The following is a 26,710-nucleotide window of genomic DNA, read 5'->3' as shown; positions in this document are numbered from 1 at the left end:
TCAGTTTACCAGTTTAAAAGTGAATACGTATCTGAGCCGATTTCTATCTGTAGGATTGCTTTCATATGGCTTCATTTTGGGGAGGTACCATTTTGCCCATGGCCTTGATTTCACAGAGAACTCTAAGACTGTCAGATTTATTCAAAATTCTCTTTAGATTGCATACATCTATACCATGATATAAATGTAATCCAATAGATCTGAAATAACATAACACGTATTTATGTTTCAACAATGATTTCAAAAGGATATAAGGTGGTGAGATTAAATTTAATGCAAAGTATTACACTTTGCTATGAAGAATGAGGTGGAGTAATATAATCTGAAAGATATAATTTTAAAGCAGGGGTGGGTGGTTGGAACAGAGAGACCTAAATAAATGATCGGATAGCAAACTTTTGCAGAGTTTTGTGAAAACAGAAAGGTATGTCATTAATTGGATAGCATTTTCAAAAAAATTGAAGTGTGATGATTTGAATGTGTGTCATTCTTAAGGAGATTGGAAATAAATGGGTCTTTCTCAGACTGGAGCCTCCCAAGAATCAATCCTTGGCCTTGACTTTTTATTATCTTTATTAATGACTTGGAGGAAGAGCAGAATCTAAGGTATCCAAGTTTGCTGATATATAAAAATAGATGGGAGGGCACGCTAAAATGAAGTTACTTGGACTCTGCAACTGAATATACATAGGTTGAGTAGGTGAGCAAAAAACCTGGTAAGTGGAATTTATGATAGGGAAGTGTAAGGTCTTCACTGTAGAAGGAGGAATCAAAATGCAGGCCATTATCTAAATGGAGAAAGGCCGTAAATGAATGGAATAGAGGCATCTAAATGTTCTTGTTCATGAAACACAAAAAGCATGCAGGTTAGCATAATGGTAGTGCCACATATCACAATGGAGAATATTTTCTGTCACATTGGGATTTTGTCTACGGAAGGACTGTCTCTCCCACTAATGCTATCGTGGGCAGATCCATATAATTCAGGTAGACTGGCAAGGACGAAATCGAGGAGGTTTATCCCTCACACTGGACTGTAGCAGGTGACAAGTGAACCAATGTGGCATTTATGTCCTTCAAGACATTTTAGTCAGTGGTGGTGCTACCTTGCCCTTGTTAGTCCTGGACACAAGTTCCCTACCCAGAGTGCATTCTGGGCCCTTGTTACTGTGCTTCTTCTAAATGTTGTTTAATATGGAGGATTACTGATTGTAGGTGGCAATCACAAGGATTCCTTGCCCATATTTAACCTGTTGACATGAGACTTTTTGGGATCTGAAGTCAAGGACTTGCATATCTGATGGGTCTCTTCTGCCCATGAGATAGAATGTATCCAGGAATTGTCATGGAGGAGTTTGAAAGATCATCTGCAAAGCACAATTATGCAACTATGTTAGACAGTTGCTTGACTTGTTTGTGGGACAATTTATATACAAGATTCCAAATGATTACGAGGAAGATTTTGCAAGATCGACTGGACTTGGAGTGACTCTGTGATGTCTGAATCTTATGACTCAGTTGATACCATATGATCTTATTCTTAATATAATGTTTTTAAGACAATTGAATGGCTTACTAGGCCATTTCAGAGAGCAATTAAAAAGTCAACCGCATTGCTGTGGATCTAGAATCACAGGTAGCCCAGATCAGACAAGGATGGTAAATTTCCTCCTCTGAAGAATTTTAGCAAAGAACTTTATAATAGCCCAAATTTCTTTACAGAATTAAAAAATATACTGCAATGTGTATATATTTTAAAGAATCATTTTAATCAGTTGTCAAAACTGGTAAAAATAGATCAATATTCTTCAAAATTCATTGAAATAACTGAACAAATAGCAGAATCTCGTGCACAACAAATAACCTTAATGAATCATACACTTTTTTCTTTTGTTCTTAATACTTCCCATTAGTATGCAACTCAAAACAAAAGATTTTAAATCTTCCTAAATTATTTAATGGGTTAATTACTTTTTAAAATAGATTTTACATCATGAACTGTTTTTTTGCCAGTTTTAAATGCTAACATTCAGTAAGCTTTTGTAAAATAAAACCATAGGTTGAATATACAAAATTCTTAATATATAAAAGTCTTTCAAACTATTAATCACTGGCAACATGTTTCACCATTTATTGTACAGTTATATTTAATATCACATCTGATTAAAAGGCTATGCTTCATATTCTCTTTCTTCATTCTCTACCAATACACTGTTGTCTGTAATTTGATCTGCTGCATCATACTGAATAGAACTAAATCCATTTGCAGTGAGATATTTCCTTTTGTATGCATACCATGAAACTATTGCAATTATCATCAAAATCACAGCAATTGTGATGACTAATACTGTTGGTAAGACAATTTTGTCACCTGCAAGAAAAAAAGAAAGAGATATATTGAAATGGTCTGGTCTAAAATAAAAGATAAGTTATTAGAATAGTCTTTCTGGTCCAAGAGGACAAGATTGTGTTATCACTATTAACAGGTCATGGTTAAGCAAAAAATAATTAAAGGACAAAAAAGAACCAAACTGTTGGAGGAACTCAGCGGGTCAAGCAGCATCTGTGAGGGGAAAGGAATTGTCATCGTTTTGGGTCAAGAGTTACGGATATGGGACAAGCACAGGTAAAAGCTGATAGATCACATTAGCCATGAATTTCATGGGATGTCACTTAGCCAAGAAGTTAACTTGCCTACCCATGTTTCTATTTTTGAATGTCATCTGAAATAATGAAAAGTAATACATCTTTTAAGATTACATGAATATACTACTTAAAAAAGGACAGCCTTTGCAATGTGAAAGCAAACGTTCCATAAAGGAAACAAGGTCTTAGACATAAATAAATAAAGTACACTTTATGTTCAATGCTGTTATTTTTCCATGCTGGTCCTACATAGTTTTGCTGTACATGCCAGGATATATTTGGGGCCAGAAATACTAGGAAGTCAGTTCATAATAATGACTACCACCTTTATTCATCGGTGGACTAAAAGAGATATGCCATGTATTCCAATTCGACATAACTGTTGAACAATTTGAGTTGCTCAGTTAGAAACACTATCATACCAGTATCGTTATTTACAAACTTTTTCCATCACATTAGTCAGTGTTGGTAATTAATGTAGCAGACATGATTTATGATCATCAGATACTGTAACTTAAGGACCCAAAAAAGGGAACAGTGAAGCTATGGAATTTCATTCTAGCAGGTTGTAAATTATTCTGAGAGACTTCCTATCTTTGTTAAAATCTGTTTTGGTGGTGTTTTTATGCCATTCTTGTTACCTATACAGTTATTCAGACCAGAAGCCTGTATTTTAGTGAACAAAAAGCTGATTTGATGTTCAAAAAATGGCCACTCATTTATACATTAATTTGAGAAATTTCATTAAAAAATCTGGGGTACAGTAAATGCATAATCGTGACGTGTTGAATGTAGTTAAGGAAAGGAATGACTTTGGACATACAAGTCTAGAAATTGACTTCATTTGTTTTGCTTAATGATCAAATTGTGCACGAAAGCAGTTTTACCAGGGCTAGCTTGCACTAATACTCAATTGTGTGTGAATTAGTGCCCATTGGGAAATAGGCCTGATCACATCTGTGCAGTTGTGTAACCACTGACATCACTGGTTGCATAGAATTGGCTGAAAGTGCAGTTTTTACGGACGTTATACAACCTTCTGCTATTCACTGACTGGAAAAACTGCGAGCACATCGCGCAAGGATTGAAAATGAATCAGTAATTAATAGGTCTGTGCTGTGACATCAATGTCTTCAACGCAGCATCTGCCAGCCTCAAATTTCAATAGAAAATAAATCAGTGGTGCTCCCTTCACTGTTTTCAGTCTCTACATGCATATTAATTCTGAACTGCATGCTATAATCCCTGACTCTTTGATTATCTTGCACCTTGCAGTTGCTCTGTGTCAATTATAACAAGGGAATCAATGGGGCCAGACTGTTGCAGGGGAAGGTGCTTAGAAAAACTGAAGATCACCTTGTACTCCTCCCACAGGTTTTTCTTCAAATCCCTGGCAGCCTTTTCTGTGCAATTGTACAGTGGCCACATAAAGACTTCAAATGCTTTCTAGAAGTCAGGATGGCGATAATTCAGCAGATGTGAGCTCTGCATACAGCTCCTGATGGGTACCACACAGGTTCCATTTAAACCCAAAATTCTGAGTGCGGAATGCAATCATGCAGCTTTTAATGAACTTTTGCCCAAGTTCGACTTTTTTTTTTGTGAGATGACTGTGGGCATTAACACGATAAACAACACTTATTTAATGCACTAAGATAGAGTGCAATCCAATTTCAAGTCAATGTTTCCTAGAGATTTCAAGTGCTGCAATTTGCCTGTATAGATGTGTGCATAATAATTGACAGAGACTGATTAATATGACTAGTCAACCATTTCAATTTCTATGTATCATGCAATTGCCTAGAATGTCGAATGTGAACTGAAAATGTGTTCTATTATTTTCATCTTTAATTTCTTCTTAAAGAATCATTTCTCTGCTTCTGTCAGTGCTTCATTGTTCATGATGCATAGGTGGTTGCTTTAAACATCCAGAATATTCGTACATTTCACACATCTTTTACCCATTAACGTCACGAAAGTATGCATCTTAAATTGGGCCTTAATTTTCCAATTTAGAGTAATACAGCATGGAAACAGACCCTTTGGCCCAACTCATCTGTGCTGACCATGGTGCCCACCAAGCTAGTCCCATTTGCTTGCATTTGGCCCATATCCCTCTAAACTCCTAGTATCGATGTACTTATTCAAATATCTTTGAATGTTGTTACTGTACCTGCCTCAACCACTTTTTCTGGCAGCTCATTCCATCTACGCACCACCCTCTGCACAAAGAAGTTGCCTGTCAAGTCCCTTTTAAATCATTAATGCCAGTATTTTTATGTTAGTAGGAAAAAAAAACAAATTGTTTTACAGTATCATGCAAAGGAAGTATTTTCAGATGTGAAAAGATTTAAAGAAGTTGTTAGTGGGATATGTACTTACGTCTTGTGCATTTTTCTCCATCAGGTATAGCTACTAGAAAAGAATATAAAACTTGAGTTGATGTCCTACATTACATATTGAATGCAAATTTTCCACAATTAAATTAACTAGTGGAACTCTAGCTTGTAAACCTACACTATGACTGGTAACACAGCCCAATGTGTATTTCATTAGCTGTGAAGGATTTCAATACATGTTAGGATCGTTTAAGGCTTTATAATAAATATATTCTTGCTTTCTTTCTTAGCATTCTGAAATTCCTAGATCAACTTAAAACTAAATTCTTTAACTCAGCAATGGATTTAAGGAATTTTTGAAGAAGAAGATTTTGAAGTTTACAGCAGCCATGAAAGACACACGAGAGGGTTGAAGGAGCAAAGATTATTGTTCATGATTTGCACCTTATACTCAGTTTGATTCACTGATGTTGGAGCACTGTGCAAGAAACCAAAAGGCACAACAGGCATGTGTGAGATCTGTGTCCCAAATACCTGTGGGGAATGCCAAGAAAGTACCTGAAATCTGATGCTAGTGATACACAAAGACTTAGAATTGTCACTGAAATGCAGGAAACACCTTCAAATCTTGTGGTCCTTTATACATCTCATATCCACCTAATCCCAGTCTCCAACCTGCATGAATATTCTAAGGTACTTTTTCAGTTCCTCTGAATATCATGAAAATTTTAATTTAATTGCCCCTTAGCCTTTTAAATTTCAGAGAATGCTGCCTTAGTTTCTATAATTCCTGACAATTTAATCCACAGAGTCCAGGGTTCATTCTAGTAAACACTTGATACAATCCTTCAGGCTAGCACATCCTTCTTCAGGTTTGGTAGCAAAAGCTGCTCACAATATGCTGGTTACTGTGATCTAATCATGATTTTCATACATGTAGCGTAACTTCTGACCCCTGTGCTCCACTGCTCTACATACAAAGGCCAGGCTGACAATAGCCCTTTTGACTTCTTTTTATACTTGTTCATGACAATATAATAATCCCAGTACTTGTTGGAAATCACCTGCTTCCAATTTTTCACCATTTAGAAATAGCCATTTTAACATTTTTAGGTTCTTATAGTTGCCTACACTGAACTCTACCTGCCACTTTTTGTTTTAACATGTTTAATCTATTAATATCTCCTTGTAGTTAAATGCTGTAGAAGAAAGCATTTATCTTTATGGTATTGGTAAGCTTATTTAAAAGTTGTTTTAGTCCATCAAATTCATTTATAAATATTGTGAGTGGTCATAGTCCAATACATAAACTTGTGGAATGCTCCTAGCTACACCCTATCAATTTGAGAACTTGTCTTTTATCCCCATTGTCTCTTGTCATTCAGCCAACTTCTACACTGGCTGGAGTATCTAAAACTAGGGGTCGCAGTCTCAAGGTAAGAGGTTGGCCATTCTGGAGACAGACAAGAATCTCTGGAACTCTGTACCTGAGACGGTTATGGAGGCTCATTCACTGAGGATATTCAAAATAGACAGTAAATTTTTTTTTGGATTTTGAGGGAAATCAAGAGATAAGTGATTAGTAAAGTGACACTGAAGTAAAAGATCAGCCATAATCTTATTGATTGACAGAGGGAGCACAAGGGGCCAAATGACCAACTCCTTCTAGCATCAGACAAGATCTGCCTGTTAGAAATCAATGCTCATTCTCATTGATTATGTGAAAATTTTCAATGTGTTCAATTATTATATCCTTATCTCTGGACTCTATAGAAATCCTTGAGAACAAATGTTCATAAGTCCCTACTTCCTAGTAGCAAAGTTATTTATCTAAATTTTCCATCTGAAGGAACATTTTCCAAACCAAGAGAACTTTGTGAATGCCTCATCTGCAAGGTTCCAATCTTTTCTTGTCTTTTCTTGAAAATGCTGGAATAGTGAATATCTGGGGTCCTTCAGGGCTTTCAATATCTTGTGAGATTATTTTCTTCAATACTGTGATTTTCTAAGATCTTCCTAATCAGGAGCTACTGCCTGGAATTGCCTCCCACAGACATTGCTGGTTAGCTTTTATCTGGATCGGATGCAGGAGGTCTGTTACACTGGCTTTCCACACCCTAGAGTCCAATTACGAGGGTGATACAGCAACTAGATGATGGGAGGCATAACGCAGAGGCCCTACCTCTGAAATGTCACTAACAGAGGCAAAGCCACTGATAGAGGGGCAGAGTTTTCCCACGTAGTAAAACATCAACTGAAATTACGAGAGACACAAGAGAATGCAGATGCTGGAATCTGGAGCAACAAACAATCTACTGGGGGAACTCAGTGGGATGAGCAGCATTTGTTGGCATTTTGCGTCAACAATCCCTTTCAACCTGCTGAGTTCCTCTAGCCGACCATTTGTAACTGAATTTAAGAGTTGGTCGTTTTTTTACTTTTTTCCTTTTTTATCACCCTATTGCCACAATCTGCACTAGTTTTTGCTTTGAATAAACATTATTTGCCTATGGCTGTTTTTGTTTTGACAAATAGAGTCTTGCAAATTAAGAAATTATAAGACTGTTTTATTCTTTTGCACATCTTCCTTTAATATAAAGTTACATTCCCCATTAACAAGTTTGCCTAATTTATTGCAGAATGTCAAACTTAATTCTAAAATATTTTGTTTTAGTTTTCACTTTCAAATACAACATTAAATTTGATGATATGGTTAGCAGTTATGAATAAGTAACTTTTCATTCAGGGTTAAGCAAAATTTGATATTTAGTTCATTATTCAGTGTAAATGCTTCTGTGGCACCTGAAGTGAAAGCAACCACATTAAGAGGCAGATGATCCTTCAAGAGTTCATCAAATGTGCTACTACTTGTCAGTAACAGGTCTTCACCAGCTAAGTGCTGGGAACTGTGATGGGTCTGACTGCATGCCCCAACCTCTTCAGTAAAGACCTCCACCACTACTCAGGGAGTTCAATTAATTTAATCTACAATGGGAAGCTGTGAGAATGGGAGTGAATGAAACAAAATAGTCCAGGTGGCATTTCTTACAACCCATCAACTCCCACACTTATATTTAGTGTGGAGAGAAGCAACAAGAGCCAAGGAATACACGGATTAAAATTAAACTCATGTCAGTGCACCCCCAGCAAACTTTACCCTCTTTTCTGCCCTTATCCTGATATTGTAAAATCCAGCCCTTAAACTTACACATTTAGATATTTTAGTGGTGGATGTATTAATTTGTAGTATCTTGTAACATGCTAATCTCCTAAACAAGACCAAGTGCATGTAACCATCAAGTGCTAACTGAATTTTGCATTGCATTTAAAATCTTCAGCATATGCTGGTGCAAATTTTGGCAAACAACTGTTTTCATGCTCATTATGTACTGCAGCGATCAATGCCAAAGTGCTCGCAGTTTTAGCAAAGTCCTGATGGGGCAATGTAAATCTGTTGATGACTTGTCCCTTTAGTTTCTTAATGGCATCCCAAATCACCTCAAGTTCAGGTTTTTTTCTCTTTCTATTTGCCATTTTTTTTTGAAAGGAAGAACCATGGCAGATATTTTTAGAGATTCATCAACTATTAACAACACTTTGGTGTGTGGTACATTCTAAAAGGAAACACTTCAACTCAGGCACAATGTTTAACAACATTCATCCATTTATCTAGCCCAGAGTTTCCTGCAAGCAGACTGGAAATTTTGATGATGAGAAGTCAGTACACAGAAGACCTTGTTACGAAATTGGATTTTACTTTTCTCCATTTATTGAGTTAATGGCCCAAAGGCCAGAAATTCCATCCAGGTATCAGTTTTTCTCTTGGACCTGCCAGAATTTCTTCCTGGAATTTCTGACATCCAGTGCCACCCTGGGCATATCCCAACAGTGGCACCTTCCATTATGCTGCCTGTGTGACTGAACGCCCTGCACTGCACCAATGAACAAATTTGGGAACTTCCTTATAGAAAGATGTTGGAGTCTTGAAAAGGAGCAATGTAGATTTATTAGGATTGTGATCATAGGGACAGGAGAGTTAATGAGGAGCGACTTCAAAAAAGACAATTGAGGAAAGCAGAGATCTAATAGAAGGGTTACATCTTTTTCTAAAAAGGATGTAAAGGCCTTAGGGTTTCAATCCATTTATCTATTCACTGACAACAGGGGATTAGAATTAGAACTAGGATAAAGGTTGTATATCTTTAAAGAAATATTACTACCGAAGCTATCAATTCCCACATTTAACCTGAATTTTAAAAAATACAAAGAAACTTACTTGGTAGAAATTTTCTGTTCATACAATTGAAACATAATTTATGTATTTTCTCACATGGGCTGCTCATGATTTGCATGCTTATGTAATTATGTCCATATTCATATTAGGTATGGCATAGGAATTTTTATTCAAAAGCCATCAATATATGGACAGTGGCACTTTGAACTTTGATCATGATATTGATTAGGTAAAACATCAACTTATCTCTACTATTGGTTTATGTTATCATGTACATTGCAATGCAAGGCTTCAGCTACTTCCTTAGTTGAAGGCAGCCCGGCAAGCAGTACTGAGATATCACAAAAGGCTTTTGATATAAAAGATGTGCACAACATCTGATGATTCAGATTGTGAACATCAACTCAGGCCTATTTTGGTCACTCAGATCACCTCGATTACAGCCTACCTGATAAGCATTGTCCATTTGCTGGACTTGTGCAACTGATTGTTGTAGCAGGAACAAAGAGTTGCACAAATCAGGCATGTATTTTGTACTCCACACTCCCAGGCTTCTTTCTGTTCCCAGTGTTGTACTGCCATTCTCTATAATTAAGGCATTCCTGCTGTGATAGCTTGAAAGTTCAGTCTTTGTTGAATTCTAAGTTGATCTGAAGTTTGCTCTCTTCTTCCTACATAACTCTGTACCACTGATCCTTAAGAAGACTGCTGTTTCAAAAAATCATTGTGCAAAGGGAAACATGGATTTAAAAAAATCCATTAACATCTCTTGCTGGACTTTTATTACTGTTTACAAATTTTGAACATTTTCCTAAAATCAAACAAAAGAAGAGGTCTGAGAGGGAGATGGACAAATTAATGTCAATTTGTTTTATGGGAATCTTGTTAAAACTGGCCAAATTCATTTTGGACCCATAAAGAAGAGCGGGTTATTCCATCTTTCCAGTTCATTATTATTGAAGTTAAAGGGTTCCCATGAAGAAGTAAAATGTCAAAATTTAAAATAAAAATAAAATGTAAAAATGGAAAATTTTTTCAAAGCAAAAATACAATGAAAATAGCCAATCCATATTAGTTTCAGAATTTATTACAACTTTGTTTGTCTGGATGAAGTATACTGCATCACTTATTACCCTCTTCAGAATTAGTAATAATTTGGCAACAATGCAAAGACAGCTTGTTAAAGAAATTAACACCATTCATTCAATGGAGCAGAAATTAGCAATACTTCACTCAAGAACAAATATAATGCATCTTACTTCATAAATAATCTTATGATAAGAAATATGTGATACAATGAAAAAAATAATTTGCATCTTACTCACATGTTGTTGTTTCACACATAACTGAACTTCCTAAGTCATCATCACAATCAATGGATTTCCACTTCCCTGACTTTGTGCCCATGACAGTGCATGTGTCAGCATTAAGTTCTGCTGCTGGCTCCCCAGAATCCCAATTTGAGTAATTCATTGCAGACTGATCAAACCAAGTAAGGGTATTACCTGAATAAAAACGACAGTCAGTTTATAGTACACAGCAGGAAGTAACCACTAGAGAGAAATTTATCGGAATAAAACTTCTTGTTATGTCACTGCATGTTCCTCACTGAGAGATGTGAATACAACAAATTTTCATAATATCAACATACTGTCCAACTTGGGGCTTTGCACAAATGCAGTATTAAGCAGTGTCATGAAGAAGAGGGCATCGGAGCGGACGAGAAGGAAAAGGAGGAAGGGATTTGGTGATCAGAGAGAAAAAGAACTGAATTTATATAATACTGTACCCATCATGACATCAAATAGAGCTTTACACCAATCAAGTACTTTCTGTTTGTAATAGTCGATGTTGTAACAGAGGAGACCCAGCAACTAATTGTTTATCAAATAATCTAGTTATATATGATGAGATATATGGGTTAAGAAGCTTATTTATGTTTGCCATAGTACAATAATTTATTCATACATTGGATGTGGACATTACAGGCAAGTCTGGCATTTACTGCCAATCATAATTACCCGTGAACTGAAGAGACAGTTAAGAGTCATCTAAAATGGGGAGGGAGTGTGTCTGGAGTCATGGAGCCCAGACCAGTAAGGTCAGCAGATTTCAATCCGTGAAGGATGTTGGTTAGTTTAGATGGTTTTTAAAAGTCTGTTGGCCTCATTTTCATTATTACTGACAATAGCTTTTTATTCCATTTGCACTATTTTGCCAGTCCCATCATCGGAGTGCATGTGAAACAGTTGCATTTGCACATAACATGAGTGTTAGCTATTTTTGATTAAACCTGTAGAATGTCACTTTATCATAGATGCCCCTCAGTTTGCCATGTCCATGCTGACCACAGTGTACCCATTTATACTAATCCTATTTTCTAGTACTTGGTCCATAGCCTTCTATGCCTTTGCAATTCAATAATTCATCTGGAAACTCTGTGAGGATCTTGACTCCACCACCCCTTCAACCAGTGCATTTCAGATTTCAAACTCCCTCTGGGTGAAAACATTCTTCTTTAGGTCCTCTTTAGAACTTAACACCTAACCTTAAACCTCTGCCCTCTGACTTGATACACCTCCACTATGAGGAAAAAAATTCTTATCATTTATCTTCAGCTTTCAAAATTTTGTATAGCTCAAACAGGTTTCCCCAGCATCCTTCATTGTTCAAATCCTTGCAAGTTGTCATATTCTTTGATTTCTCTTATACATATTTAAACACACAAAAGATTATCACTGCATTGTTTTACAGTAGTACCTCTTCCTGCTTCTCAAGTGCCCCTTCTCTTTTCAATTGTCAAAACCAGGTTTCCATTTGCAGCAGTTTGCCAACATAATTCTTTGGGATGCAGTGCTGTGCATAAACTTGAAAAATTTAACCAACTTTTAACTATGGCTAGAATATAATAATGTATTTTTACTGAAGTTAATGAACTACTGACGAACTCACTTGAGACTCTCTGGAGCTGGGCTTTCTAGTTAGCCCACAAACCAGTAATTCAGCCAATGCTCATTTTTTTTTGATTTACATCAATGACTTCTCTACCCACATAATGTGGCCAAAATATACCACAATTTTTTGGCACACGCACCTAGAAAACCAGCAAAATTGAGGTCAATGGGAATCTCAGGAAAAATCTTTTCAGTCACTTGAGTCATAAGTGGTAAAAGGAAGATTGGCAGCCCCAAAGCCAATCATTGCAAACTCAAGTCATCACTTGTAGGAGATCATCACAAAATGTTCCTGGCCTAACAATTCTCAGCTGCTTCATCCTTCCCTTAATCATTAACTCAAAAATTGGATAATTTTCTGGTCCCTGATTAAGTGTTCAGCTCCATTCACAACTCCTTCAAAAATGAAATTCTTTAGCAGCTCACAGCTGGATCTAACTAAGAGTCAGCCTTGGGTAAACAGCTCCTCTACTTAGGAAGTCCTTCAGAATATAAGATGACTTGCTTCCACTCCAGTTTTGTGGGTACTGAGGCAACTGATGAGGAACCACAAACTATTCTACACATGCGGCAAGAGATGCCTATCAGGGTGGATGGGTAGTTTGTGTTTGTCTGCTCCTTCCATCATTTATGCATGGCCTTGAATCTCAACACCATTCTGATTGCTCCTTTATCACTGTGACCAGTTCTGAGCCAGGGATTCCCAGTTGAGATGATGTATTTATTCAAGGAATCTTTGAGCACATCCTCACATCTTTTCCTCTTCCACTTGGTATTCTTATCTTGTGACAGAGCTCAGAATAGTGTGTCTGTTTTGGGAGTCTGGTGACATGGTTTAAAGTGCCTACTGTAGGCAGGCCAGACATCAGAAGCATATAGGAGGGCAGGGATCACTCCTGCCCAAGAGACCAAGAACGTTGTGCCAAGTTTGAGATCTTGATCTTCAAACATCTTTTGCTCATATTAACCAAATACTGCGTGGTGCATTGTTGAAATTCACCACAGCCTTGAATGAGGCAACAGACACAAGGGACCACATGGCCTACTCCTGCTCTGATTTATATTTCTATGGTACGTGACTCTAGACCCACAGTGATATGGTTGACTGTTAACTACACCTTGAAAGAGCTTATCTAGATTTACAGGGTAGCTAGAAATGGGCAAAAAAATCCTAGCAGCTCTTTTGACATCAGCTTCCTATACAAAATAATAATCCTTTTAAATACAAAAACATTCAAAAAAATCAACTATTTTGAGATTTACTCTATTCTAATTTAGTATTCAGTAGTACTAAATGCAGCAAGACATTTAGCTAGTGAAACAAAACTTTTGCAAAAACAAGTGTATACATTTGCTTTTTAGAACTTTTTAAACAAATAGACTAATACTTACTATCAGTATCAAAAACCATGCCCAACCAAATAGTTTCAGACTGCACATTCTTTTTCAATTGATCAACAATGAATTTATTTTCCTCTTCACCAAGTATGCTGACAATATTGGCACCTGGAACACAAGTGGATGTAATTTGTCAGAAATCAAATAAAATAAATTACAATTAAAGTTGGAATCAATTACTTCAAAACAAAACCTTCAAATGCTTACTCTGAAACTGGGCTTAATATACAAGCTTGTCTGTATTGCTTAATATCAGGGATTATTTTTCAGTTAAAGCATACTTGTGGTTAACATGCCCTTCGAGAGTGAAAGGTTAAATATGATTAAAATAGTGATTTGTCATATTTCCATATTTTAAACAACACTTCAGTTCAAAATGATGCTCAGTGAATGAACAAGAGCATGGCAGATGGAAGATGATTTGGAAAAACATTAAGTCATCCACTTTGGTTGAAAAATTAAAACGCAGACTTTTTTTTAAAAACAGAGAGAGATCGAAAGATATCGGTGTCCAGAGGGACCTCTATAACCTGTACACAAAACACTGAAAGTCAAAATGCAGGTACAACAAGCAGTTTGGAAGGCAAATGATACATTGACTTTTATTTCAAGAGGATTTGAGAAAAGAGTAAGGATGTCCTACTGAAATTATACAGTGCAACTGTTCCTGGAAACATTTTATTTAGTTCTAATCTTCAACCTTAGAAGAATATATCTATGATAAAGAGGTCATACACAAAGGCTCACCAGATTCGTGGGATGAACGGTTTATCCTCTGAGGAGAGATTAATTTATATTCTCTTGAGTTTAGAAGCAATGATCTCATTGAATAACACAAAATTCTTACCGGGCTTAACCATGGATGAAGGGATGATGCTTCCCCAGCTGGGGTGTCTAGAACCAGGGGCTGTTGTCTTAAAATAATAATCAATCCTTTTGAGATGAGAAAAAACTCCTTCAACCTGGGGATGCGGAATCTTTGGAAATTTCCACCCATCAAGGCTGTGGAGAGTGAGTTGCTGAGTATATTCAAGGTAGTGAATTGATGGACTTTTTGATAAGGGGTTAAGGGACATGAGATTTATAGAGGAAAGTGGCATGGAGGTAAAAAAAAATCAGCCATTATCTTGTTGAATGGCAGAGCAAGCATGAGGAGCCAAATGGCCTAACCCTGCTTCTATTTCTTATTTTCTTTAATCATTAAAACAAACATTTTCTTTTCATTTAATAATAAAAGGGTTCAAAGAAAATGTCTATTTCACAATGCAGTCATTCAGGTCATCAGAATCTTCAAAATGTCCTTCGTTGGTTTGCCTCTTAAGTCCCTTATGATGCTATTCTCTTAAATGTGCAACAAAATGCAAGTTACTATTCAAATGGTAACCAAATCTGAAATGTGCTGCATGCATTTTGTCTGTTCATTCAATAGAAAATAAATGTTAAAAAAAAATTTACCAATATCTTTGCAAACTTCTTGTGCTTTTCCTACTTTGTAGCCATTTCCTTGAGTTGGAATAAAAGTGTACCATTTGTTTTCAAATGGAATCCATGTGACATCACAACCTTTAGAAAAGAACAAAACAGAAAGATTATGTATAGTCTAAGATTTCCAACATTAAATTTCCTGCAGTTAAAGCTACAGATGGCTTCAAAGTTATCTCTTTGAAGATATAACTCTGATATAACTTTGAAGGCTTCTGATTTACATAGTCTGGCTTTTATTTCTCTTATAGCCAGGAGAGCTGTATTGCTTAAATGGAAGGAAGTTACTCAGCCTACTCATGCTCAATGGTTACGGGATGTTATGTCATACTTGAATCTAGAGAAGATTCGCTGTTCAGTTTTTGAACCTAACCTAGACTTTCAAACCCTGTGGGGACCTTTTTTGAATTATTTTCAAAATCTCTGATTTGGGGACTAAAATGCAGATATTGGCTGACACGGTTACGTTTTTAAAAGTTTTTGTTGTTTTTTTCCACCTGACAGCTTTGGGTTTTGGTAGTGGGAGTAGATTTTTTTTTATAATAATAAAAGGAAGAAAAAATTGACATATTTTAACTAACTACTATATGTGATTATTAGAGTATTGTAATCTAAGTACGATTTAATACAACGTATTCAGTAGTATTTTTATTCTCTTTCTTGATGCATGTACTCTATTTTTTTCATGGATTCAATAAAAATATTGCAAAGAGAGAAAGCTACAGATGGCTCACTATACTTAATACTGTTAAAAGTAAGGGTTCATAAATTTCTTATGATTGTATGTCATATTCTTATCCTCTGTGTCCTCCACTAACATGCACACCAGGTGAGAATTAGGGTGACAATGAGGAAGTTACACTTAGTTCAGCAACTGTATTCCAAACATACATTCCAGAAAGCAGCAGTCAGCTACATCATTAATCAACAAACTGCCTTTTAGTGGCAGTAAATAATTTTGGTTCAGTCAGTGAACCATTTAAGTTGTACTACGGCAATTACATGTGATTATTGAATTATATTTTCTAAACCATTAGAACCACAAATACTTACAGCAAAGAATAAAGCCATGCAGTTTAGCAGGTTAAAAATGGGATATTGCTCAGAGAATCCAAAAGCAGTCCCAGTGTTCTGCTTTGTCCTACCTACCTTTGCTTCATGTGGATGTTGTCAATTAGTTCCTGTGCCAACTATTTAGTGTGATAAGTCTCAGCACTAAGATGTCCAAGTTTCTTCCCCACTCTTAATGACAACTTTAAAATTAACTTCCAATCCTCAGATACAGTCCATCTCAATTTATCTCAACAAAATATTTCATAATTTCAAATTTTGTATTGGGCATACAGTAGGATTGTGATTGTTATTAAACTTAATAACAATCCGGAGAAGTGTGAGGTGGTACGCTTTGGAAGGACAAACTCCAAGACGAATACAAGGTAAATTCAAGATTCAAGATTCAAGAATTCTTTATTTGTCATTGTACTGTTGCAACAACAACACAACGAGATTACGATGTCACTCCTTTGCCTAATAAAAACCAAAACAGTAAATTAATAAGAGCAATTATAACTATAAAATAAGACAAACATACTTACACAAATATAAAGTTGTAGCGACTCACCGTCCGAGCAAGCGAACTGGCTCGGCAGTCGGGTCGCGCGTCGTTGAAGTGGTGAGGCCCAAGATGGCAGTGGGTCTTCGTCTTCCCCGAGCGACAGGGAGAACCCATGTGCAGGCAAGGTTTGATGACGTGGTGTATACGTCATTGCTGTTTTGAGTGGGCGGGAACAGGCTCTCTTAAAAGGCCCGTGCAAGGCGGGAAAATAAACCAGTTCTGTTCTGAGACTCTACGACTAGTGTCTTGTGTTCATTCCGCGGTAGCAACCGCTACATTGGTGACCCCGACGGTCCAAACAGATTTTGGACCTGCACAATGGACGACAACACAGCATCCAATGCAGTGGCACTCAAGCTGCCCACCTTTTGGACACTTCGTCCCAGCGTCTGGTTTCACCAGGCCGAAGCGCAATTCCACCTTCGGCGGATCACCTCCGACTCCACAAAGTACTACCATGTGGTCAGCTCTCTGGACCAGGAGACAGCCGCTCAGGTTAGTGACTTCATTCAGTCTCCTCCGGACGGGGATAAGTACCCGGCTTTCAAAGACCTTCTGATTTGGACCTTCGGCCTCTCCCGTCGTGAGCGCGCCACCCGCCTGCTTCATCTCGATGGCCTGGGGAACAGATCCCCATTCGCCCTAATGAATGAGATGCTGGCATTGGCTGAGGGACACAAGCTCTGCCTAATGTTCGAACACCCCATTCACCTGCTGTTGGCCGACGCTGATTTCAGCAACCCGTGTGAGGTGGCTGCCCAGGCAGACGTCTGTGGAAGGCAAACGCGAGCACGGTTCGTCTGTCAGCCAAATCGCCAGGCCGCGAGGCCCAACGCCTGCCTAAACCAGGCCCAGCAGCCGGGTGACCACACCCCAGAAACACAGACGATGACAATGGCAAACCAACTGTGTTTCTACCATCAGAGGTGGGGCACGGAGGCCCCGTACAATGCCGCCCACCCTGCAAGTGAGGGAAACGCCAACGCCAGCCGCCGCTAACAGCTACGTCGGCCGGCCACCAACAAAGCCTCCTATTCGTTCGGGACAAGCAGTGTGGGCAGCGTTTCCTTGTTGATACTGGAGCAGAGGTCAGTATTTTGCCCCCGACCGGCCGTGACACTCGTAACAGGCAACAAGGTCCAGTACTCAATGCCGCAAACAGCACAACGATACAGACTTTCGGTACCCGTACACTTCAGTTACAATTCGGCGGCAGCCGTTCCACCTGGACCTTCACCCTTGCCACCGTCGCCCAACCACTCCTAGGAGCCGATTTCCTTCGGGCCCACAACCTGTTAGTCGACCTGCGGGGGAAACGGCTAGTCCACTCCAGAACCTTCCAGACCTACCCACTGGGAGAAACTAGCCTACCAGCCCCACGCTTGAACTCCATCTTCCTGTCCGGCAACGAGTTCACCAAGCTCCTAGCCAAATTCCCATCAGTTTTGGCACCTCAGTTTACGAATTCTATGCCCAAACACAGGGTGCAACACCACATCATTACCACAGGGCCACCACTTCATGCCCGAGCACGACGACTACCTCCAGACAAGCTCCGCCTGGCAAAGGAAGAGTTCCGTTGCATGGAGGAGCTGGGGATTGTTCACAGGTCAGACAGCCCCTGGGCCTCCCCCCCTGCACATGGTCCCCAAAGCCACTGGCGGATGGAGGCCCTGCGGCGACTATCGCAGGCTGAATGACGCCACCACCCCAGACTGCTACCCCATCCCTAACATCCAAGACTTCGCAACCAACCTACATGGGGCCCACATCTTCTCCAAGGTGGACCTCATTCAGGGATACCACCAAATCCCGGTCCACCCAGATGACGTCCCCAAAACTGCGATTATCACCCCATTCGGCCTCTTCGAGTCCCTTCGAATGCCGTTCGGCCTTAAGAACGCCGCGCAGACGTTCCAGCGGCTGATGGACGTGGTAGGCCGAGACCTGGACTTCGTGTTCATTTACTTTGATGACATACTAATCGCCAGCCGTGACTGGCGAGAACACCTTTCCCACCTCCACCAACTGTATTCCCGTCTCCGTGATTTCGGCCTCACGATCAACCCGGCCAAGTGCCAATTCGGGCTTGACTCTATCGATTTCCTTGGCCACAGAATCACCAGCGACGGAGCAACACCCCTACCTGCCAAGGTGGATGCTATCCACCATTTTGCCCGCCCCAACACGGTCAAAGGCCCTACAGGAATTCCTGGGGATGGTCAACTTTTACCATCGGTTCATCCCTGCAGCAGCCCATATCCTGTGCCCTCTGTTCTCGCTGATGGCTGGTAAGGGCAAGGACATCGCCTGGAATGACGAGGCTGCGGCTGCCTTTGTTAAGGCCAAGGACGCCCTGGCAAACGCCACGATGCTTGTACACCCTAGGACAGACGTCCCAACCGCCCTCATGGTGGACACATCCAACACTGCGGTTGGTGGGGTATTGGAACAACTAATCGGAGGCAGTTGGCAACCCTTGGCATTTTTCAGCAGGCATCTTAGACCACCTGAACTGAAATACAGTGCTTTTGATCGGGAACTTCTAGCGCTGTACCTGGTGGTCCGGCATTTCTGGTACTTTTTGGAAGGCAGGCCTTTCACCGCCTTCACTGACCATAAGCCTTCATCCTTCGCCTTCTCCAAAGCCTCTGATCCCAGGTCAGCTCGTCAGCAGAGACAGTTGTCCTACATTTCCGAATTCACAACGGATGTCCAACATGTCTCCGGGAAGGACAATGTCGTTGCTGACGCACTTTCCAGACCAACCATCCACAGCTTGTCCCTGGGTATCGACTACAAGGCCCTGGCTGACGCACAGCAAGCCGACAACGAACTGCCCAGCTACAAAACCGCAATCTCGGGCCTGCAGCTCCAAGATTTCTTAGATGGTCCTGGTCAGCAGACCCTCCTTTGCAACATCGCAACAGGTCAACCCTGCCCTATAGTTCCTGCAGCCTGGCGGAAACGCATTTTCGATTCGATACATGGGTTGGCGCACCCGTCCATCAGATCAACTGTCCTTCGGGACCAAGGGGAACAACCCACAGCAGTCCTGCAAAGACTGTGCGAGAGGCTCGGCAACTTGGCCCCGATTCCCACTTTGCGGCATGGTCAAGCCCCATCCTGTAAGCCCAAAGAACTACGAGACTGTAGGTTTGTTTTCATTCACAGGGGCACACCTCAGGCACCGTTGCAACGACCATATGAGGGGCTGTTCCGAGTCATCAGGAATAATGGGTCCAACTTTATTTTTGACATTGGGGGCAAGGAGCAGGTCTTCACGATGGACCGCCTCAAACCGACCCATTTAGATCTACAACAACCAGTCAAGGTTCCAGCACCGCGACGCAGAGGCCGACCTCCTAAGCAGCGGCTAACACAGCCCATGGACCTTGGGGACCGTATCGCCGGTTCTGGGGGGGTTGTGTAGCGACTCACCATCCGAGCAACCGAACCAGCTCGGCAGTCGGGTTGCGTGTCGTTGAAGTGGCGAGGCCCAAGATGGCGGTGGGCCTTCATCTTCCCCGAGCGACAGGGAGAACCCACGCGTGGGAAAGGTTTGATGACGTGGCGTATACGTCATTGCCGTTTTGAGTGGGCAGGAAAAGGCTCTCCTAAAAGGCCCGCGCAAGGCGGGAAAATAAACAGTTCTGTTCTGAAACTCTACGACTAGTGTCTTGTGTTCATTCCGCGGTAGCAACCCCTACAAAGTGTAAAAAAAATATAAAAGGCAGTGTGCAAATGAACCATGATAATAATAACAATGATAATCAGCAGCATATCAGTATCAATATATTAAATAACACCATGATGAGTCCAGCCGGTAAAGGGGGTGAAGACATAATATGTGTATGTATGTATGTATAGGAGGTGTCAGTCCATGTTCAACAATTTAACAGCTTTGGGAAAAAAGCTGTGTTTCAGTCTTGTAGTGTGTACATGTATTGTCCTGTATCGCCTACCAGAGGGGAGTAATTTAAAAAGGTAGTGAGCAGGGTGAGCTGGTTCTCGAATGATGTTTAAAGCCCTACTCCGACATCGAGCCTGATAAATGTCCTCCATTGCTGGTAACTGAGTCCCAATGATGTTTTGGGCCGTCTTGATGACCCTCTGCAGAGCCTTCTGCTCCTTCCTAGTGCAGCTGGCATACCAAGCAATAATGCTGTATGTCAGGATGCTCTCCACCGCACACCAGTAGAAGTTCACCAGAATGTTCTGAGACAGTCTGGCTCTCCTCAATTTCCTCAAAAAATAGAGGCGTTGCTGTGCCTTCCTAATGACAGCTGAGGTGTGTATTGCCCAGGAAAAGTCCTTGGTGATGTATGCCCCCAGGAATTTAAAACTGGAGACTCTCTCCACAGCCTCGCCACCAATGAACACTGGACCAAGATGGCAGGATTCTGGGCAGTGTAGAGGAGCAGAGGGATCTGGGGGTTCATATCCACAGATCACTGAAAGTTGCCTCACAGGTGGATAGGGTAGTTAAGAAAGCTTATGGGATGTTTGCTTTCATAAGTCGTGGGATCAGGTTTAAAAGCTGCCAAAGTAATGATGCAGCTTTACAAAACTGGTTAGACCACACTTGGAGTACTGTGTCCAGTTCTGGTCGCCTCATCATAGGAAGGATGTGGAGGCATTGGAAAGGGTGCAGAGGAGATTTACCAGGATGCTGCCTGGATTGGAGAGTATGGATTATGAGGAGAGACTAAAGGAGCTAGGGCTTTACTCATTGGAGAGGAGGAGGATGAGGATGAGGGGAGACATGATAGAGGTATACAAAGTATTAAGAGGAAGAGATAGAGTGGACAGCCAGCGCCTCTTTCCCAGGGCACCAATGCTCAATACAAGAGGGCATGGCTTTAAGGTAATGGGGGGGGGGGGGGGGGGGGAGTTCAAGGGAGATATCAGAGGGAGGTTTTTCACCCAGAGAGTGGTTGGTGAATGGAATGCGCTGCTTGGGGTGGTGGTGGAGGCTGATACGTTGGTCAAGTTCAAGACATTGTTCGATAAGCATACGGAGGAATTTAAGATAGAGGGATATGTGGGAGGAAGGGATTAGATAGTCTTAGGAGTGGTTTGAAGGTCAGCACAACATGGTGGGCCGAAGGGCCTGTATTGCGCTGTATTGTTCTGTGGTTAGAATACAGAGACCCAAATGAATGAACTTGTATTTGAATCCCACCACAGCAGCTGGAATATTTAATTCAGTTAATTAAAATAAGAATCTTGAATTAACAAGCTGCATCATTAATGGCAATTATGAAACTACCAGATTGTTGCAAAGACCCATCTGATTCACAAAAGTCCAAACAGAGGGGAATCTGCCCTGCTTGTACACAGGGGCCTTTTGTAGATTCCAGAGCTGCAGCAATGTTTGACCTGCACAGTCTGTGTGAAGATAAAGTCCTGTCTGTGAAATGAAGACCCACTGCATCAAACTGTACCCATTATCACTGTGCCAAATGGGAATGAATCGAAGCAGACTTAGCATCCCAAAACTGGGCATCCAACGGCAGCAATGAAAATAATCCAAAATTATAACCTCATGATCTAGCACAATATAATCAATGTGGCTAGAGGACCAACCCTGGGTGCAATGAGGTGTGCAGAGTACCATGCCAAGACCAAGCAACTAGCAGCATCATGCATATCTTAAAATAGTTGCCAAGCCAGTAAATCTTGTAATGACACATAAAACAGGGGAAGCAATGTATTTGGGACAATTAAGCAATTGAATTGAAATAAATAAAAATGTATGGTTCAAAAGGAGGCTATTCACCCCATTATGTAAAAATGGAGCTATTTAGATTATCCTCACTTCTAAACTCTTGCTCACGGCATTTCTCTGCCCTCATTGAGCAGAAGATACAAAAATCTGAAAGCACATACTACTAGGCTCAAGGACAGCTTCTATCCTGCTGTTATAAGGTTATTGAACAGTACCCCAGTACGATAACATGAACTCTTGATCTCACAATCTACCTTGTTATGACCTTGCACCTTATTGTCTGCCTGAGAATTGGCAAATTCTAATTGGCTGAGCATGTTACAAGCTACCTTGACAAAAAAAATGAACAAATAATGCAACTTGTTTAAAACAAGTTTATGATAAGAAATGGTTGCCTGTGTCCTTGTGAGGGACTGATTGGTTCATGATAGCTGTAGGACGTACTGCAGACCAATCAGCAACTCTACAAGTTTACTAAAGCATTACAGATTTGTAACTACAGTTAGCAAAACAAAAACAGTTTTCTCTGATCATTGTTCCTGTTCAGCTTTTGGCAGCAGACTCAGTCTGAAACTATTTACTATTTCCAGAAAGGTTATGGGAAGAGGCGAGTCAAGATCTGGAAAATCTCTGGTTTTTAAAACTCCCAAATCCCAAGAGAAATCAAATCTTCATTAGATTGTTCTTTGAACAAGGGCTCAAACACCATCCTTCTTTACTGGCTGAACTTGTTCTCACACTGATCAACTTCAGCTTTAACTCCACTCATTTCCTTCAAATCAAAATACATCCATGGGAATGAACAATGGCCATCTCTTGTATGATATGTTGAACAGTTCTTGTTTTAGTGCTAATCGGGCCCCTCCCTCACCCCGTTTTCTAGTATATTGTATTGGTGCTGCATCTGCTCTCACAGAGGGTACAATAGTTCCATCATCTTAGCTGCCGCTTCCACCCTGCTCTCACTTTCACATGGTCTAACTTGAATTGACAAGTGTAGGTGGTATTATTGCAGATAGTTTCTGCTTGGCACTTTTCTGGTGCAAATATTACTTGCATTTATCAGCACATGCCTGGAAGTTCATTTGCTGTGGCGTAATCAATGGAATTGAACATCACATATATAATATCCTCATTTCTCACCTGATGACAGAAGTAAGGTCTCACAAACACAAAGCTGGAGAAGAAGAAATGTAATCAAGATAGATCCCCCATCAACAACATCCCGGGACTCACCATTAACCAGAAACGCAACTGGACCAGCCACATAAATACTGTGGCTAGGAGAGCAGGTCAGACACATTATATCTTGCAGTGACTAACTCTTCCACAAAACCTTTCCACCACCTACACAGCAGAAGTCAGGAGTGTTTTGAAATACCCTCTGCTTATGTAGATGATTGCAGTTCCAACAACACTCAATAAGGGAACTGCTACTGAGGACAAAGAAACTTGCTTGATTGGTATGCATCGATCAACATAAAAATTCATTCGCTCGGCAATAAATGCATAGTGCCTTCAGTGCGTAGCATTTATAAAACGTACTGCAGTTATTCACCCAAGCTACTTTGACTATGTCTCCCACATCACAACCCCTGGTTCCAAGGTTTCAGGCACTCTGGAATACCACCCACTGCAGGTTCCCCTGAGAGCCACGCTCAATCTCCCTGTAGCTTTACTGGATCTAAATCCTGAGTCTTCCTCCCAGACAATACTATGGGTGTACCTTCACCAGAAGAACTGCAGAGTTTCAAGAAGGCACCCTACCACTACCTTCTCAAGGGTAATTACAATTGGGCAATAAATTTTGGCCTTGCCAGCAATGCTCTGATCCTAAAAAAAACATATTAAAAATGTAATAACACCACCAGACAAGTCTTCCCTTCTCCTCCGTGCTTCTTTCAGCATTCCAAGGACAGTTGCCCCTGTGATTCCCTGGTTCATTCTTCCATTTCCACCAACATTCAGGCTCCAAACACTCCTTCCAGGTGAAACCACAATTCACTTGAACTTCATCCAATTTAGTGTACTGCATTCATTGATCATGATGTAGTCTCCTCTACACAGGTAAAACCAAATACAGATTGGGTGATTGTATTGCACTATTCAGTTTGCAAAGGTGACCCTGAGCATCCAGTTTCCTGTCACTTTAATTCTCCACCCTATTCCCATTCTCACCTACATCTTTTGTCGCTTTTACTTTTCTAATGAAGGCTAAGATAAGCTTGAGGAATAGCACCTCATCTTCCCAACAGGCAGGTTAGAGCTTCACACTCAATGCCAAATTCAAGAATTTCAAATAACCAGCCTTTCCTGTTCATTTTAGGATTGGCCAATTCTGATGAAAGGACAATTCATAGTATTGTGGGCCGAAGGGCTTGTACTATGTTGTAGTGTTCTATTATTTCCATTTTTTTCTCTCCACTAATGATACCTGACCTGCTGGGTATTTCCAGCAGAGGCAATGTTCTGTATCACACAGCATTTTATTTTCTCTTCACTGTCCTCAATTATCTCTTTTGATGGAGGTCTCCTTCAGACCATAATCTGCAATTTAACAAGCTTTCATTATCCTCCTCCAACCTTGCCTACTGCATTCCGTGCTTTTGATGTCACCTCTTCTACATCAGCGAGACCAGGTGTAGACTAGGCAACTAGTTTGCAGAGTAACTATGCTCTGTCTGCAATGGCCATCCTGAGCTCCCAGTAACCTGCCATTTCAATTCCCCTTCCCACACCAACCTGTCCATCCTTGGTCTTCTCCAGTGCTAGGGTGAGGGCAAATGTAAACACTTCTTATTCTGCTTGGGTAGTCTACAACCCAATGGTATGAACATCGAATTTTCCAGCCAGATGACCCTTCCTGTGTTTACCCCTTGCTTCTATCCTTCCAATACACTTAGGTCCTCCCATCCTTTTTTTTCCATACCCCCCTTTAACCCCCTATCACCCACCTGGTTCCATCTACCCATCACTCACACGCTTTTCCCGCAGAGTTTCCTATCCCCTGCCCATCAGCCTTCTCTTATCTGGTTCCATTTATCACCTTCCTTACTTATCAGAGTTCAGTATTTGCTCCTCGTGTTGCCACATCACCCTTCAGCCTCTGTCTCTACCTTCACCCTCCTGTCCCCTGGCTCCTTTGGCCCTTTTTCCCCTTCCTTGTCTGTTTCCACCTATTACCCCCAACCTCCGTCTCCACCTGTCCCCCTCTGGTTCCATCAGCCCATCATCTCTTATTCCATCTACCATGCTCTGCCTCACCCCTCCACCTCTTCCCCTTATACTGGCTATCCTCCCTCTATGCTCTCAGTCTTGGTGCAAGGTCATGACCTGAATTCCTTTCACTCCACAGATGCTGTCTGACCTGCCAAGTTCCTTTGTTTTTTTGCTTTATTGCCCTCTCTCTGGCAGCATCACCATCACTGGTGTCAGTCTCTCTTTGTTTCCATCCAATCACAGATTTTCCTATATAGTGGCAATCTTTCCTCTTCCCTCCAAGTCCTGATGCAGGGTCTGAATCCAAAACGTCAACTTACACCTTCTGCCTCCACAGATGCCCTTTGACCCACTTTCTTCCAGTAGCTGTTTCAGATTCCAGTATCTGCGGTCTCTTTTGTCTCCACAGATGATTGTTTTGTTCTCCACAACTTAAAACAACTAATTTTTCCTAGCTCCAATTAAAGTCGCAGACCTGACACTCTGCTTCTCCCTCCACAGTGACTTTTTTTCTACTTTCACCCGACCCTCGCACCATTAGAGGGCGGCAAATACAGCAAGCATTCCAGTTCCGTTTTGAATATAATGTTTGCTTTTGTAAATATAATGTTAGTGACGTAGACTGGAAAGCACAAGTCCCTGTCCTGGACTGTGGAAGGTCTAAAATAAAACCTGAGCAATTTTCACTCGAGGTGGTTCGAGAATAACTGCACAGATCAAAGCACAAATAACGACTGCAGCTTCTTGACTCTAAGTTTGTGCGAGAGGACGATTTCGAAACGCTCGGAAGTTTGGTTTCGCATCACTGAATAAAACAAAAACAAAATACCGACGGAAGAAAAGTCCAAATAAAAGTTAAGAATTTACCCGGTATGTTGGCGGAACACGCAGAGAAAAGGCAGAATGCACTCAAAGGGATGATGCCGAAAGCTGGAAATCTCTTCACGTCCATAGCTCACCCTCAATCTGCAGACTTTTCATGGGACCTGAAAACAGCTGCACGGAGCCATAACCAACCTCATGAACATTTGAACTCTAGATGCGTCATGTTTGCGTTGGTGTGCAATATTTGGCAAAACGTATCTGCAAAAA

At 40.7% G+C, this 26,710-nt stretch overlaps 1 protein-coding gene across 3 annotated transcripts; it reads right to left on the bottom strand.

The window, feature by feature from the left end:
- Positions 1 to 1,750: 1,750 nt before the first annotated feature.
- On the bottom strand, positions 1,751 to 26,710 carry cd302 (CD302 molecule). 3 transcript variants are annotated; one of them, XM_052020905.1, is made up of 6 exons: positions 26,486 to 26,710; positions 15,027 to 15,134; positions 13,566 to 13,679; positions 10,545 to 10,724; positions 5,029 to 5,058; positions 1,751 to 2,371 (listed from the first exon to the last, which is right to left on the bottom strand). In XM_052020905.1, the coding sequence occupies exons 1-6, from the start codon at positions 26,568 to 26,570 to the stop codon at positions 2,172 to 2,174; spliced, it is 717 nt and encodes a 238-aa protein (XP_051876865.1). In that variant the 5' UTR covers positions 26,571 to 26,710; the 3' UTR covers positions 1,751 to 2,171. The 3 variants fall into 3 exon arrangements, with proteins under 3 accessions (XP_051876865.1, XP_051876854.1, XP_051876874.1); XM_052020894.1 differs by having other exon boundaries at positions 5,029 to 5,061; positions 26,486 to 26,706; XM_052020914.1 differs by lacking the exon at positions 5,029 to 5,058 and having other exon boundaries at positions 26,486 to 26,696.

Source organism: Pristis pectinata, chromosome 1, assembly GCF_009764475.1.
Source record: "Pristis pectinata isolate sPriPec2 chromosome 1, sPriPec2.1.pri, whole genome shotgun sequence".
Classification (NCBI taxonomy): Eukaryota; Metazoa; Chordata; class Chondrichthyes; order Rhinopristiformes; family Pristidae; genus Pristis; species Pristis pectinata.
The sequence above is the reverse complement of the archived record's forward strand: the minus strand, read 5'-3'. Positions and strand labels throughout refer to the sequence as shown.